Raw genomic sequence first — 12517 nt, forward strand, 5'->3', positions numbered from 1 at the left:
AACCTCATTTCAATCCTGAAATATTACTGTGTCCATCAGTTATTAGATATATCAAACTGAAATGGCTGCTGCAAACACCAAAATATTTAGAACTAAAAATTATTAAGATTAATAGGGGTGCCCAAACTTTTTCATAGGACTGTATGTATGTACCAGTACATGAGAAAACAGTATGGCCAGTACACGGTGATATGTGTGTGCCATCCATAACGGCCTCAAAACCGACAAGAAAAGAACCAGGCTCGCAGCACTGACTTATGATACTAAATGAATGAGTGCATGGGGCCATAAGAAAATAATAAGAAAACACAGCTAACACTCTAATAAAGCACACATTTATGAGTAGGAAACCCAAGACACATGCATATGCTCCTATGTACAGCACACAGCCCATCAGGACAGCTTCTCTCCTGATGTACAAGTGAATAATAAGACGTCTGTGCAAGGAGCAGCCCCCAATGCTGGCTATTTAGGAATGTTATTAACACAGTACACGTGACAAACTATTAGCTCCATACAGTAGATGTATCTTATATGATTATTAGGAAAACATTATTGCAAAATATTAATATTTTTTTCTGTTAAGCTTATCTGACACATTTTACTTGATAGGTTGGATCTGTAATCTACCCACTTCTGCTGCCAGCAATGTGTTTATTTAATAAGGAACAGACCCAGCCCTTTCCATGTGAGTGTGCGCCTTCTGTATGAGGTTGCCTGAGGTATCTTCACACTGTCCAAGGTGAGTTTAAAGCACTTTTCTATAGACTATGTTATATTGAACATTTCACAATGTACCGCTTTCTTTCATGTAAATAGTAATGTGTAATGAAGAGTATTTGCCATATGTTCTGAAGAGTAAGAATCAAGATCTATATGATCAATACCTTGCCACAATCATATTCTATATTTACTCCATTTTAGTCCATTTGGCTCCTCAGCCTTCAGTCTGCATGTTTTGTGCTCTATATGGGTCACTTATACAGCTAGTAATAGCAATAACACAGCAGCATATGTTTATGCCTTACTGGTAAGTCCTCCATGAATCAGTATCCCTGTGACAAATACAGTATATCTCATAGAGTATATATTCTCTTTCCTGTTATCCAGTATCAAATCAAACAGGGGACTATGGAGGACCTTTCAGTTTGGATAAGATCCTTCCTTGTTCTGGGACACAGATCAAAAATCTAGAGAGGAAAATCCCTTCTTGAATGACCTATGGAAAGGTAACCTGGGAGGGACCTTGAAAATACAGAATAGTTACAAACCGATTTCTAAGTCCACTAGTTTTAGTTCTTTAGATACATTTTTATATTTTATCAATAACTGTATTCTCATCATTATATTCACATCATAGGAGAACTATTAGAAATAGTGACATTGAGTATGTGGTTAGTAGGATACCGCCATACACATACACAGCTGTATATGCAAGTCATTTATATCATGTATAGTTTGTATTGGGTACTTGGTTTAGAATTGAACTGAACAGCATAGTTGAGACATAGGTTCAGCTATTAAAGTCTATATGGGTACACCACCATGTACAGTGAGAAGAATACTGGCACATTTGTGCATTTATGTTATGGCCACAAGTCCTGTCTTCAGTGTGGGCTTAGAGACCCAAAATGACATCATCAAAAGGATCCATCATGCTGTGTCTACAGGTTATTTGGCCCACAGTTAGGCTAGGACCTGTGGTCATAAAACAGATACATAAATGAACCCATATTACAATCATCTAAAACTGACCTAAGGGTTGACTGTTGTATCAGTGTCAGAAATTAACAAGCTATTGATTGGATTGGATAGTAGCAAATATCATTGCAAAAACATCTAAAAACTAAAAATATGGTTGTCTGGAATTCTAAAAAGTTTGGCTTACAGCAGTAATTGTGATAGAAAACAACAATACTCCCATGCTATTCTTACGCTGCCACTCCAGTGGGCCCCTCTGGTGTCTATTAACTTGCTGTAGCCATAATGTGTCATCCACAAGTCCGCTGCAGCCAGTCACTGCACATGGCACCTCTGAGACTAGCGACTGGCTGCAGGGGTTACATATAGCACACTGTAAATACAGTAATAACACAAAAACTAACATATTTATTATCCTTTCTCTCCCTAATTTATTGCTGTTATAGCCACCCTGAATAATAATGTCATATGAAGCGTATAAGTGCACACATTATATATATACATATATACAGCATTAACATGAGGTATAGTATAAAAACACTTGAGTGCCATTCCTGGGATAAATGGATGATATTTTATTCATATGCTAAAACAGTGTGAATCTCCCCAGTTCTACAATACTAGCTGGTACCCGCGACTTCGTCTGCGGTGATTGTAGCAGTGGGTATATACAGGCGCGGGTAGGGTTTTCGTACTGTGTATAAGGTATGGGATATGAAATGTAACTTTGTATCTTGTTTTTGCTGGAATTCAGAGAATACGTGAGACTTTTGGGTTGAAGTTAATTTGTATTTGAGCTGCTATACGGTGTTGTGAGAAACTTTACATAGTGACTTTGGGACAGAAGTATTTGAAGTTAACCCTTTCCCGCCGATGGCATTTTTTGATTTTCGTTTTTGACTCCCCTCCTTCTAAACCCCATAACTTTGTTATTTCTCCGCTCCCAGAGTCATATGAGGTCTTTATTTTTCCTGGGATAAATTTTTCTTCATGATGTCACCATTATTTATTCTATATAATGTACTGGGAAGCAGGGAAAAAATTCAGAATGGGGTGGATTTGAAGAAAAAATGCATTTCTGCGACTTTCTTACGGGCTTTGGTTTTACGGCGTTCACTGTGCAATCAAAATGACATGTCCCCTGTATTCTGTGTTTTGTTACGATTCCGGGGATACCAAATTTATATGGTTTTATTTACATTTTGACCCCTTAAAAAAATCCAAAACTGTGTTAAAAATAGTTTTTTTGAAAAGTCGCCATATTACGACAGCAGTAACTTTTTTATACGTGCGTGTACGGGGATGTATAGGGCGTCTTTTTTTGTGGGACCGGGTGTATTTTGTAGTTCTACCATTTTTGGGAAATGTTATTGCTTTGATCACTTTTTATTCAAATTTTTATCAGAATCAAAACAGTGAAAAAACGGCGATTTGGCACTTTTGACCATTTTTCCCGCTACGGCGTTTACTGAACAGGAAAAATATTTGTATAGCTTTGTATAGCGGGCGATTTCGGACGCGGGGATACCTAACATGTATGTGTTTCACAGTTTTTAACTACTTTTATATGTGTTCTAGGGAAAGGGGGGTGATTTTAATTTTTAATCCTTTTTATTTGTTTTTATATTTTTTTTTACTTTTTTTTAAACTTTTTTTTGCATTTATTAGACCTCCTAGGGGTATTGACATGGGTGGGCGGTGTCGCGGATTGTCAGAGCGGTGGGGGTCGGCAAACATGGCTGCTCCGGAGCGTTAAAGAGAGCCTCCTGGAGTATCGTTAAGGGGAGGGGCAAAGTGGTAAAGTATATGTATATGTGATTGTGTGGGGTTAGGGGCGAGGCTGTAGAGGGCAATATGAATTTTGGAACTTGCTATGGTCCAAAGTGTGTGAGATTGCAGAGATGGTGGTGTGAGTTTGGGTTTTGTGGGGGTCCTGGCATAAACGTATGTGCGCTATTGTGACGAAAAGTAGCCTATTGCGCAATCGGGTGTATTAACTATGTTTGTGGAAACTTTCAGCCAAATCGGTCGAGCGGGTTTTGCGTGATTGAGGAACAAACATCCAAACATCCAAACACACAAACACACAAACTTAATAGGATGGTAAAGTTAGTACGGGTATTTTACGTCTATAATATACATTCTTATAGATCCCTCTGACCTAAAAAAAACCCTTCAGTTTATGAATATCGACTCACTAGAAATAAAAGCCTGTGAGTTTTCTAAGCTATTTGTTAGACTAGTTTATTCCAAACTTACCTGGTTATTAAGATCATATCAATCCTGTGTAAATAACTTTTGTACTATTAACCTGTGTATAGCCAACCATACTAGAAAGCAAAGGTTCAGAGCACAGTTTTGTTAATTATACAGAAAGCTTAAACAATGTAGCAATATTTAGTGAGCTGCAAAACTGCTGACTGCTGACTGCCAGTGATTCATGGACAATGAATAGGTATAATGTCCCATAGAGGCCTCTTCATGTAGTATAATGTCCCACAGTAGCCCCTACACACACAGTGTTTGGTGCAAATTTTTGGGACTCACCACCCACAAACTATTATTATACTTAAGCAGAGCGGAGGCCCAGGGAAGGCCATCAAATATAAACAGTCTTACTCACCTGCCCGTGCTCCGTCATTATACACCAGCCTGACGCATGTGATGTTTGTGACATCATTTAAGATCGGCACCAGAACCCAGGAGAGGTGAGTAATGCTGTCTTTTTTTATGTTTAATCACCTCCCCTGGGAATCCAATCATTATACTCTGAGGTCTGAAGAGAGCCCATATTATAATAATAGCAGATTTTGGTTTGGACCAAACCCCCAGATGAATTTTGCAAGATTCTTTCCAATAGCCCTACTTACCAATCCTCGGTTCTGCCCATGTCCATCTCCACTACCCATACGTTCCATATACCATCCCTTTCACTGACTTTCTGGCACTCAGCGTCAGTGACGTGATATGGGACGTCATTCGTATTAAAGGGAAGCGGAGATGCCGTGGGCAGGAAAAGGGATCGGAAAGTAAATGGGCCTGGTTAAAAAAGCAGCAAGGGCCCCTTAGCTGCTGTTATGGTAGTAGTTGCACCACTGGCACTTTGCTCCTGGCCTCCACATGGGCTCTCACACCAGTGTACTACCAGGAGCCAACAAGACATCAACCTCCTCAAAAACAGAGGTGAACTGCGTAGCAGGGGAGGGAACCTGATGACCACACAACTCCGCCCCCTAGACCTCAGGAGGGTCCCAAAAGGAGGAGCGCTTCCCTCAATCCTTGTGAGCATACACAAATAAGTAAATAAATAAATAAGAGTGCCGTGTTATGGCCTAGTCATCCTGCTTGATCTATAAAATTCCCATTGCAAAAGGCAGAACCTCTTGGCGTCCATTCAATAGTCACTCTCATATGACCTTGTGGTTCTCTGCCCTCTATCTCTGGCATTCTGTTACCTCCCTACAGTGGTTGCCACTCCTACAGGAGAGGGGAATTACTAACCAACACTGTCAGCTTTACAGCGGTATATAACAGAGCCAGAGATAAGAGGACATGAAAGAACTTCTTTATGGGCCATCACCTTTCTCTAGGAACTCTGGGAAACTGTGTGTAAGTAAGTTTTACTAGAAATATTACTCTTTTCCATAATATTTCTAGAGCTAAAAAGTGGTATCAATTTGTAATGGTAAGGGCATGGCCAGTTCTTTTTCACTGATGACCTGACCTAAACATCTGGGACCCCCACTGGTGAACTGTTTAAAGGGCCTATGAGCATCGTGACCCCTCCATTGTTTACATGGCACATTGTATGCTTCATTGCACCCATGTAATATAATAACAGCATGGTTCTCTTCACTATGAGACAAGCCTGTAATTTTGGTACATGGCACATCCACTATGAAACAAACAGCAAGTGGTCACACGGCTTAGCACCTTCAAAGAGCTGATCAGAGGTGGTCCTGGGTGTCAGCCCCCGCTGTTCTCTTACTGATAGCATCTTCTGAGTATAGGTTATCTGGATATACCCTTAATGCAAGGTATGCAGTATGTAGAAGTATCACTATTGCTTCCTTAAACAATATCAATTAAAATTTTGCCTATTTGTATCCTGTCCTAGGTCACAGTAAAATCCTATCATGTGGATCCCTCTGCTGGTGATAGTAGTTCTAGTTCTCCTCTACAGATGGCACCTACAGAGTCAGATCCTAGAGAATCTCTCAGATAAATACGTCTTCATCACTGGATGTGACAGTGGATTTGGAAATGTGTTGGCAAAGCAGCTGGACAAACGTGGAATGAAGGTTCTTGCGTCTTGTCTGACAGAGAAAGGGGCGGCAAATCTGAAGAAAGAAGCATCAAGTCGATTACAAACAGTAATACTAGACTTAGCTGATGGTGAGAGTGTGAGCTCTGCTGCCAAGTGGATTGCCAATATTGTTGGAGATCATGGTGAGTAAAATATATATATATATGTAAAAAAAAAAAAAAAAGTACATTCATTTCTATGAGAGCGTGCTATTCGAAACTGCTGTTTCGAATAGTGTTCGCTCATTTCTAGTCAGCACCAAAAAAGAGGAAATATAAACTTTATTCACCCATCTCTGCAATGCTTTAGCTGTTCTATCGAGACTTTTTCACAAGGATTTATGGAAGAGCAAATATATACAAAAATTTTGTACATATACTTACTCCACTCTATGTCCAAACTTCCTCAGGGTCTGTAAAGTTCATATATATGCCCCATGATATGGCTCTGTACAAGATTTTAGTTACATGTCCTAATGTACTTCTTTATGCCACTGATCTCTCCTGAAGACATGGGGCACTTTTTCCTTGTCAGGTTCAGTATTGATCTGAAAAGAGTGTTAAATGCTTCAGTATATGCTATACTACAGGTACGTCTCCCATGAATCATATCTAAAATTATACAAAGTGCCTTTAAATCTTTGCTAAAGAGCAATAGGGTTTTAGGGTCCTTTTACATGCACTGGCTGGGCAGGCAATGACCGTACCCAGTGGTATGCATTGGCTGTGCATTGGACGGTGTAGTTTTTGTGCCACACGAAACAGTCTTCACATACTATGGTCTTTATACCCGGTGACAAAGTCTCCTAGAAAGTACTAGTCTCCTAAAGTACCAGTGATGAACCAGACCTGTGAGTAAATGTGCTTTCTGTGTTCAGCTTAGTAACCAGAAACCTAGTTGTCCCTTCCTTGGGTAAGCTGCTGTACAGAATGAGCCATGTCCATGTGTGGGCTATGACATTAATAGATGAGTTCCTGCCCTGTTACAGTTTGTATAGTGCTGATTTTATTGTTCCTGGATTGTGACTATAGACCAGGGGTGCTCACACTTGTACACAGGTTGATCTACCTATAAATTGATCAAGTCAAAATGATCTACTGTGTGGGTGGGGCCTGGGTCTGATGTGTGGGCTGGGCCCACAAGTCTAACAAGACTGGGCGGGGCTTAACAATTCGAATGGGCCTGCTCTGATGCAGACGTTCTGATTGGCTCAAAGCTCACATGGCACTGTACGGGCACCCAGCACAGAGCCGACACCACTGCTAGTAATGCCGGTGCCTGCGGGGAGCGCGTCATCCCCCGGAGCTGCTGCTGCTTCTGTCCTCGTGTGTCTTGGCAGCGGAGTGGAGGGAAGACTTCCCTCCGCTCCGCCGCTGAGACACACGGGACAGAAGCAGCAGCAGCTCCGGGGCATGACGCGCTCCCCACTCTCCAGTCTGACACAGAAACTAGGCAGGGCTGCGGCCCAGGCCCCGCCCACACAGCAGACCACACCTGCAATGAACGCTTCTGGCTGCGTCACATGATCGACCCATACTTCCTTCGCGATCGACCGGTAGATCGCGATCGATGTATTGGGTATCCCTGTCATAGACCATTGTCTATGTCAAAATGTTTATTACGTTATTTGTACTATTTTTTTGTACTTTTTTTTTTCTTTTTTTTAAGTAAATTGTTAACCAGTTATCTTCAATGTTTTTCAGGGTTATGGGGCCTTGCGAACAATGCTGCTTTTGGATTTACATTTGGTCCTAATGCCTGGCAAACAAGAGCAGATGTTGCTAAGGTGGTGAATATCAATTTAGTGGGACTCTTTGACATGACAGTGCAATTGTTACCTCTCATCATAAAGGCAAAGGGGCGAATTGTCAATACTTCAAGCTGTGGAGGAAGAATAGCTAATGTTGGGGGAGGATATTGTCCATCTAAGTTTGGTGTTGAAGCTTTTTCGGATAGTCTCAGGTAAACAATATCGATGTTCCTATGTTTTGCAAAATTGTAGGCAATGGAAAATAAATGAAAATATAAAATGACAACCAGTCAGTCACCCATTACAGAAATACAGTCAAACAAACCGATCAGAGATCAGACCAAAGCTGGGCAAGCGAGCCCCTTTTCCAGGCCAGGGAGTGGATACAAAGGTATAAGTTATGGCTTATCATCATCATTATTGGCGTTCTTGAAATCAGCCATAAAACTCTAGTTCTGTAACAGGGTATAATTTAAGTCTGAGGTGACATGTTGCAGAAACACAGCTTTATTTGCTGCAGATTTTGTTGCACATTTTTAAGCCAAAGCCAGTAGTGGATTGAGCAGAAGATAGTGTCACAGTTTACTGTGAAGCAGGTAACCGTTTGCAGGGATGCAGCAATGATCTAATGACACAGGGGTAGGGAAAACTGTCCCTAAGCTACGGCGGCTAACTAATCCCTGCCTGCAGGTGTTGGTCAGTTTGCCCCGGGATAGCCCCAGCCCCAACAGCTACTCCCTCTCTAAACACGAAGACCTGTATAGATAGAGAGGAAAAAAGAGCTACAAGATTCTAGGGTCTGGTGTTCTAAATTTTAGAAATGTAAAGCACCATGGAATTAATGGTGCTATATAAATAAACAATAATAATAATAATAATGATAATAATAATAATAATAATAATAATAACAGTACCCCTAGTGAAGAGATTGCTGCAAGACAAAGTGCTGGAACTAGGTGAACTAGAAAGCCCAGCATGCCCACAAGTACAAAACAGAGACTAAATGTAGGCAGGAGGGAAATGGTGCGGAAAGGTATAATGGGAAACCACCAAGACAAACTACACAGAAGGAGTCTCTCATCACAACCCCCAGGCTAGAAACAGCAGAGCTCTAGACAAGAAAATTACTTTAGAATACAGGGACCAAGAATTAGCTGCAAAAGCAACAAAACCCAGCACTGAGTAAACAGACAACCAGTCTTAGGAGACATTCACACGATGTAAAGCGGTGCTGATTCTGGCACGATAGCTCGCGTAAGAATCAGCGCTGTAAAACAGAATCCCATTGACTTAAAAAGCCTCCCATTGATTTCAATGTGTTACGCGCTAAACGGAACCCATTGAAGTCAATGGGATTCTGTTTTGCAGCGATGATTCTGACATGAGTTTACATGTCAGAATCAACACCACGTTACATCGTGTGAATGTCCCCTTAAACAGAACCTGGCAGCACCTGATAGGATACACAACTGAATACACCTGGGGCTCCCAAACTCCAATAGACAACAAAGAAGCACATGCAGCAGAGAGCCGGAGAACAAACACAATCAGGCAAATAGCCATGAGGCAGAGAACACCGACCAGGAGAACCACAAGACACCGGTTCAAATCCTGACAAGTAGAAGTATGAAAACTTACTATATATTTCCCATTCCTTTGTAATCATTCTTGGCTTTGGCTCAAAAAAATGCAATAAAATCTGCAACAAAAAAAGCTGGGGCCTCAGCCTAAATGAGATTTTTTGTAGCTAAGCCTGCAGCATCAACTCAGTTATCAGTTTAATTTTCTATCCTAAAGTAGGAATCTGATACCCGATTGGTATTTCTTGATATGATAAAGAGCGGAAACATGCTTTGGGATGTGTCTTGACTTGGGGCTCAGCTCTAGGTTCATGGGCAAATAGTTTCTCCTTACTTAAATATGGATAAAATAGTGATTTACATGGAGGGAGGGTTTACATGTAAATGGGGCTCCATCATTTGGAAATTGTACAATCATCTCTACAAGGTACTAGGATTAGATTTATAACCAAGTTACTGCTGACAGACTCCCTTCAACAACAGTTTAGAGAGAGCTGTAGGCATGCCCTATGACCTGTGTAAAGGTCACTGTGCTGGGAGGGGGCCGCTGTGAGCACCCCCTGTTGTCAGTGATGTGATCCTGTGATATTTGCCTCAAGCTATATAATGTTGGAGTTATCTTCATTGTAATTCAATTTATTATAATAGTGAGAAGCCAGTTAAGAAGTGATCTCTACAGAACAGGAAGTGACAGTCTAATATGAGGCTCAGTGACCAAAGTGACTACTGCAGGACAGAAAGTTAAAAATCTTGCATCCAAATATAAAACATATTTTTCACATGAAAACATGATTACAAGAACTTATCATTCCATGTATTATCTGAAATAATTCCTAAGGCTCACTCAAGGGCATAACTACAGAGGTAGCAGCGGTAGCGGCTGCCACAGGGCCTGGAACATTAGGGGGGCCGGCAACAACTGCTACCGCTGCATTGTTTTTTGTTTTAATAGGCCGTTACCGGCTGTGGTTACTCCAGCCGGTAACGGGCCCTACTTACTTATTGATCCTGGCAGGGGCCCGGGATCGGTAAGTGATGCCGCGGGCCCCACCAGCATTATTATACCTGGGGGTCTTTTCATAGGCCCAGGAGAGGTAAGGAACATTAAAAATAGTGTTACTTACCTCTCCGGGCAGACTTCGGGCCTACTTGCGTGACGTGCCTGACGTCACATGACTGGGGCCTACGTCCATATGCGTCGCAACGCAGGCCCCGCAGTCATGTCATTGAAGATGGCCAACAGTGGTGGAGAGTGCAGCGGAGCAAGGAAGAGGTAAGTAACAGTGTTTTTTATGTTTTCATCCCCCAGAGTATAATGATGTCTACACAATGGAGCATAATACTGTGTGCAGGAGTCACTATAGGGCATAATACTGTGTGCAGGAGTCACTATAGGGCATAATACTGTGTACAGGGGCCGCTGTGGGACATAGTAGTGCACGCAGGAATGCGGGGGAGGGGGTTGGTTGGTTGAGGTCATTGGTGTGTGTTGGTCGGTCGGTTGGGGGGGGGGGGGTTCAGGCTATTTCAAAAGCTGGCCACGGGGCCCCGCCATTCCTAGTTATGCCACTAGGGTCACTTTAACATTTTGCTCATGATAATGAAAATTTGAGTACCATTACTTTGTAGATGTACATTTAGGCCACTGAAGCAATAATATATATGTCATATTTCCTATGTAGAAGAGAACTTCGAGATTTTGGTGTGAAGATTTCTATCATTGAGCCGGGTGGCTTTAGGACTCCATTGGGGTCAGCAGAACCTCATTTGAAGAATCTAGAGCGCGTGTGGTCGAATCTTAATCCAGATCTAAAAACTTATTATGGAGAACAGTACTATCATCAATGTGAGTAAACATATTCTTCCTTTCGGGGAAACATTTCAATCTCGGTGAACTTAGTGATATATCTGGTATAGCCGATTACTTTGTGCATGTTGTCATCAATAACCTGTAGATGATTTCTATGTTTTGCTTATACACACAGATGGCCAGGGCTTGAAGTCTCTCCTTGGTGGTTGCAGCCCCAAACTCCACATTGTAACAGACTGCCTGGAGCATGCCTTGACTGCAGTTCATCCTTGGACAAGATATTCTCCTGGTTGGGACTGCAAGCTCTATTGGCTTCCTTTATCTTACTTACCTACTGTTTTAGCTGACTATGTGCTGTGTCGTTCAGCACCCAAACCTGCAAAAGCTGTGATGTAAACATTTTTATTCTTCTGTTTACAGCGGTGCATTCTATATATATGCTGACTATATACTACAGAACAATAGTGCCAAAGTAATTTTCATTATGGTAACATGGATTCCAATCAGATTATTTTTTTATCTTAAAAATGTTCTGCCAACTAATTTAATATATAATATGTAGCTGATTTTGCTAACAATCCAAAAAAAATCTATGTGTTATGAGAAATTATTACTTTTATTATGTTATAATAAACCATTAAAGTGCCCAAAACCCTTCAACTCTGAAGGGGGGTCCTTAAAGGGAGGAGGGTAACATATTAAACTAGCAAAACAGATAGGTGAAGGTAATGTGTTTGGAGCCATAAAATTGGTTTCTCCATGAGATATTAATTTATTTCGCAATATGCAAATAAGTCATCTGGATCACTGAGGGCTTTGTAGTTCCAAAGTGCTACACCCCACAGTGCCAGCATGAGCACTTGTTTAGGCAAAGCTCCCTGGCCCTGTCACTTAGAAGGGAGTTGATAAGAAGATGTATTAGAGCAGTGTGGAGCATAGAAGTTTGGAGGAACAGAAGTGCGCCAGACTGCTCATTTACATATTGTGAAATAAATGAATATTTCAACAGTGGACGCACACATTTTCATGTGAGAAAAGGCGTTACATTAAGGCGAGTCTGACCTATTTCATTTTGTTGCTGGTTTAACCCCTTAAGGACACAGCCCAAAAGTATGTTAAGGACCAGGCCTATTTTTTCAAAATTGACATGTGTCACTTTAAATGGCAATAACTTTGAGACGCTTTAACTTACACAAGTGATTTTGAGATTGTTTTCTCGTAACACATTATACTTCATGTTAGTGGTAAACATTAATCAATATTTTTGTATTTACTTATTAAAAAAATAGGAAATTTGATGGAAATTTGGAAAAAATTGTAATTTTCAAAATGTGAAATTCTCTGCTTTTCAGGCAGATAACCATATCACC

At 41.1% G+C, this 12517-nt stretch overlaps 1 protein-coding gene across 1 annotated transcript; it reads left to right on the forward strand.

Annotated features, from left to right (window-relative positions):
- The first annotated feature begins 669 nt into the window (after positions 1-669).
- LOC142193868 (retinol dehydrogenase 7-like) lies at positions 670-12517 on the forward strand. Its single transcript, XM_075262882.1, has 5 exons — positions 670-742; positions 5819-6150; positions 7711-7969; positions 11020-11183; positions 11323-12517. The coding sequence occupies exons 2-5, from the start codon at positions 5838-5840 to the stop codon at positions 11541-11543; spliced, it is 957 nt and encodes a 318-aa protein (XP_075118983.1). The 5' UTR covers positions 670-742; positions 5819-5837; the 3' UTR covers positions 11544-12517.

The sequence above is a fragment of the Leptodactylus fuscus genome, chromosome 2 (assembly GCF_031893055.1).
Source record: "Leptodactylus fuscus isolate aLepFus1 chromosome 2, aLepFus1.hap2, whole genome shotgun sequence".
Taxonomy (NCBI): domain Eukaryota; kingdom Metazoa; phylum Chordata; class Amphibia; order Anura; family Leptodactylidae; genus Leptodactylus; species Leptodactylus fuscus.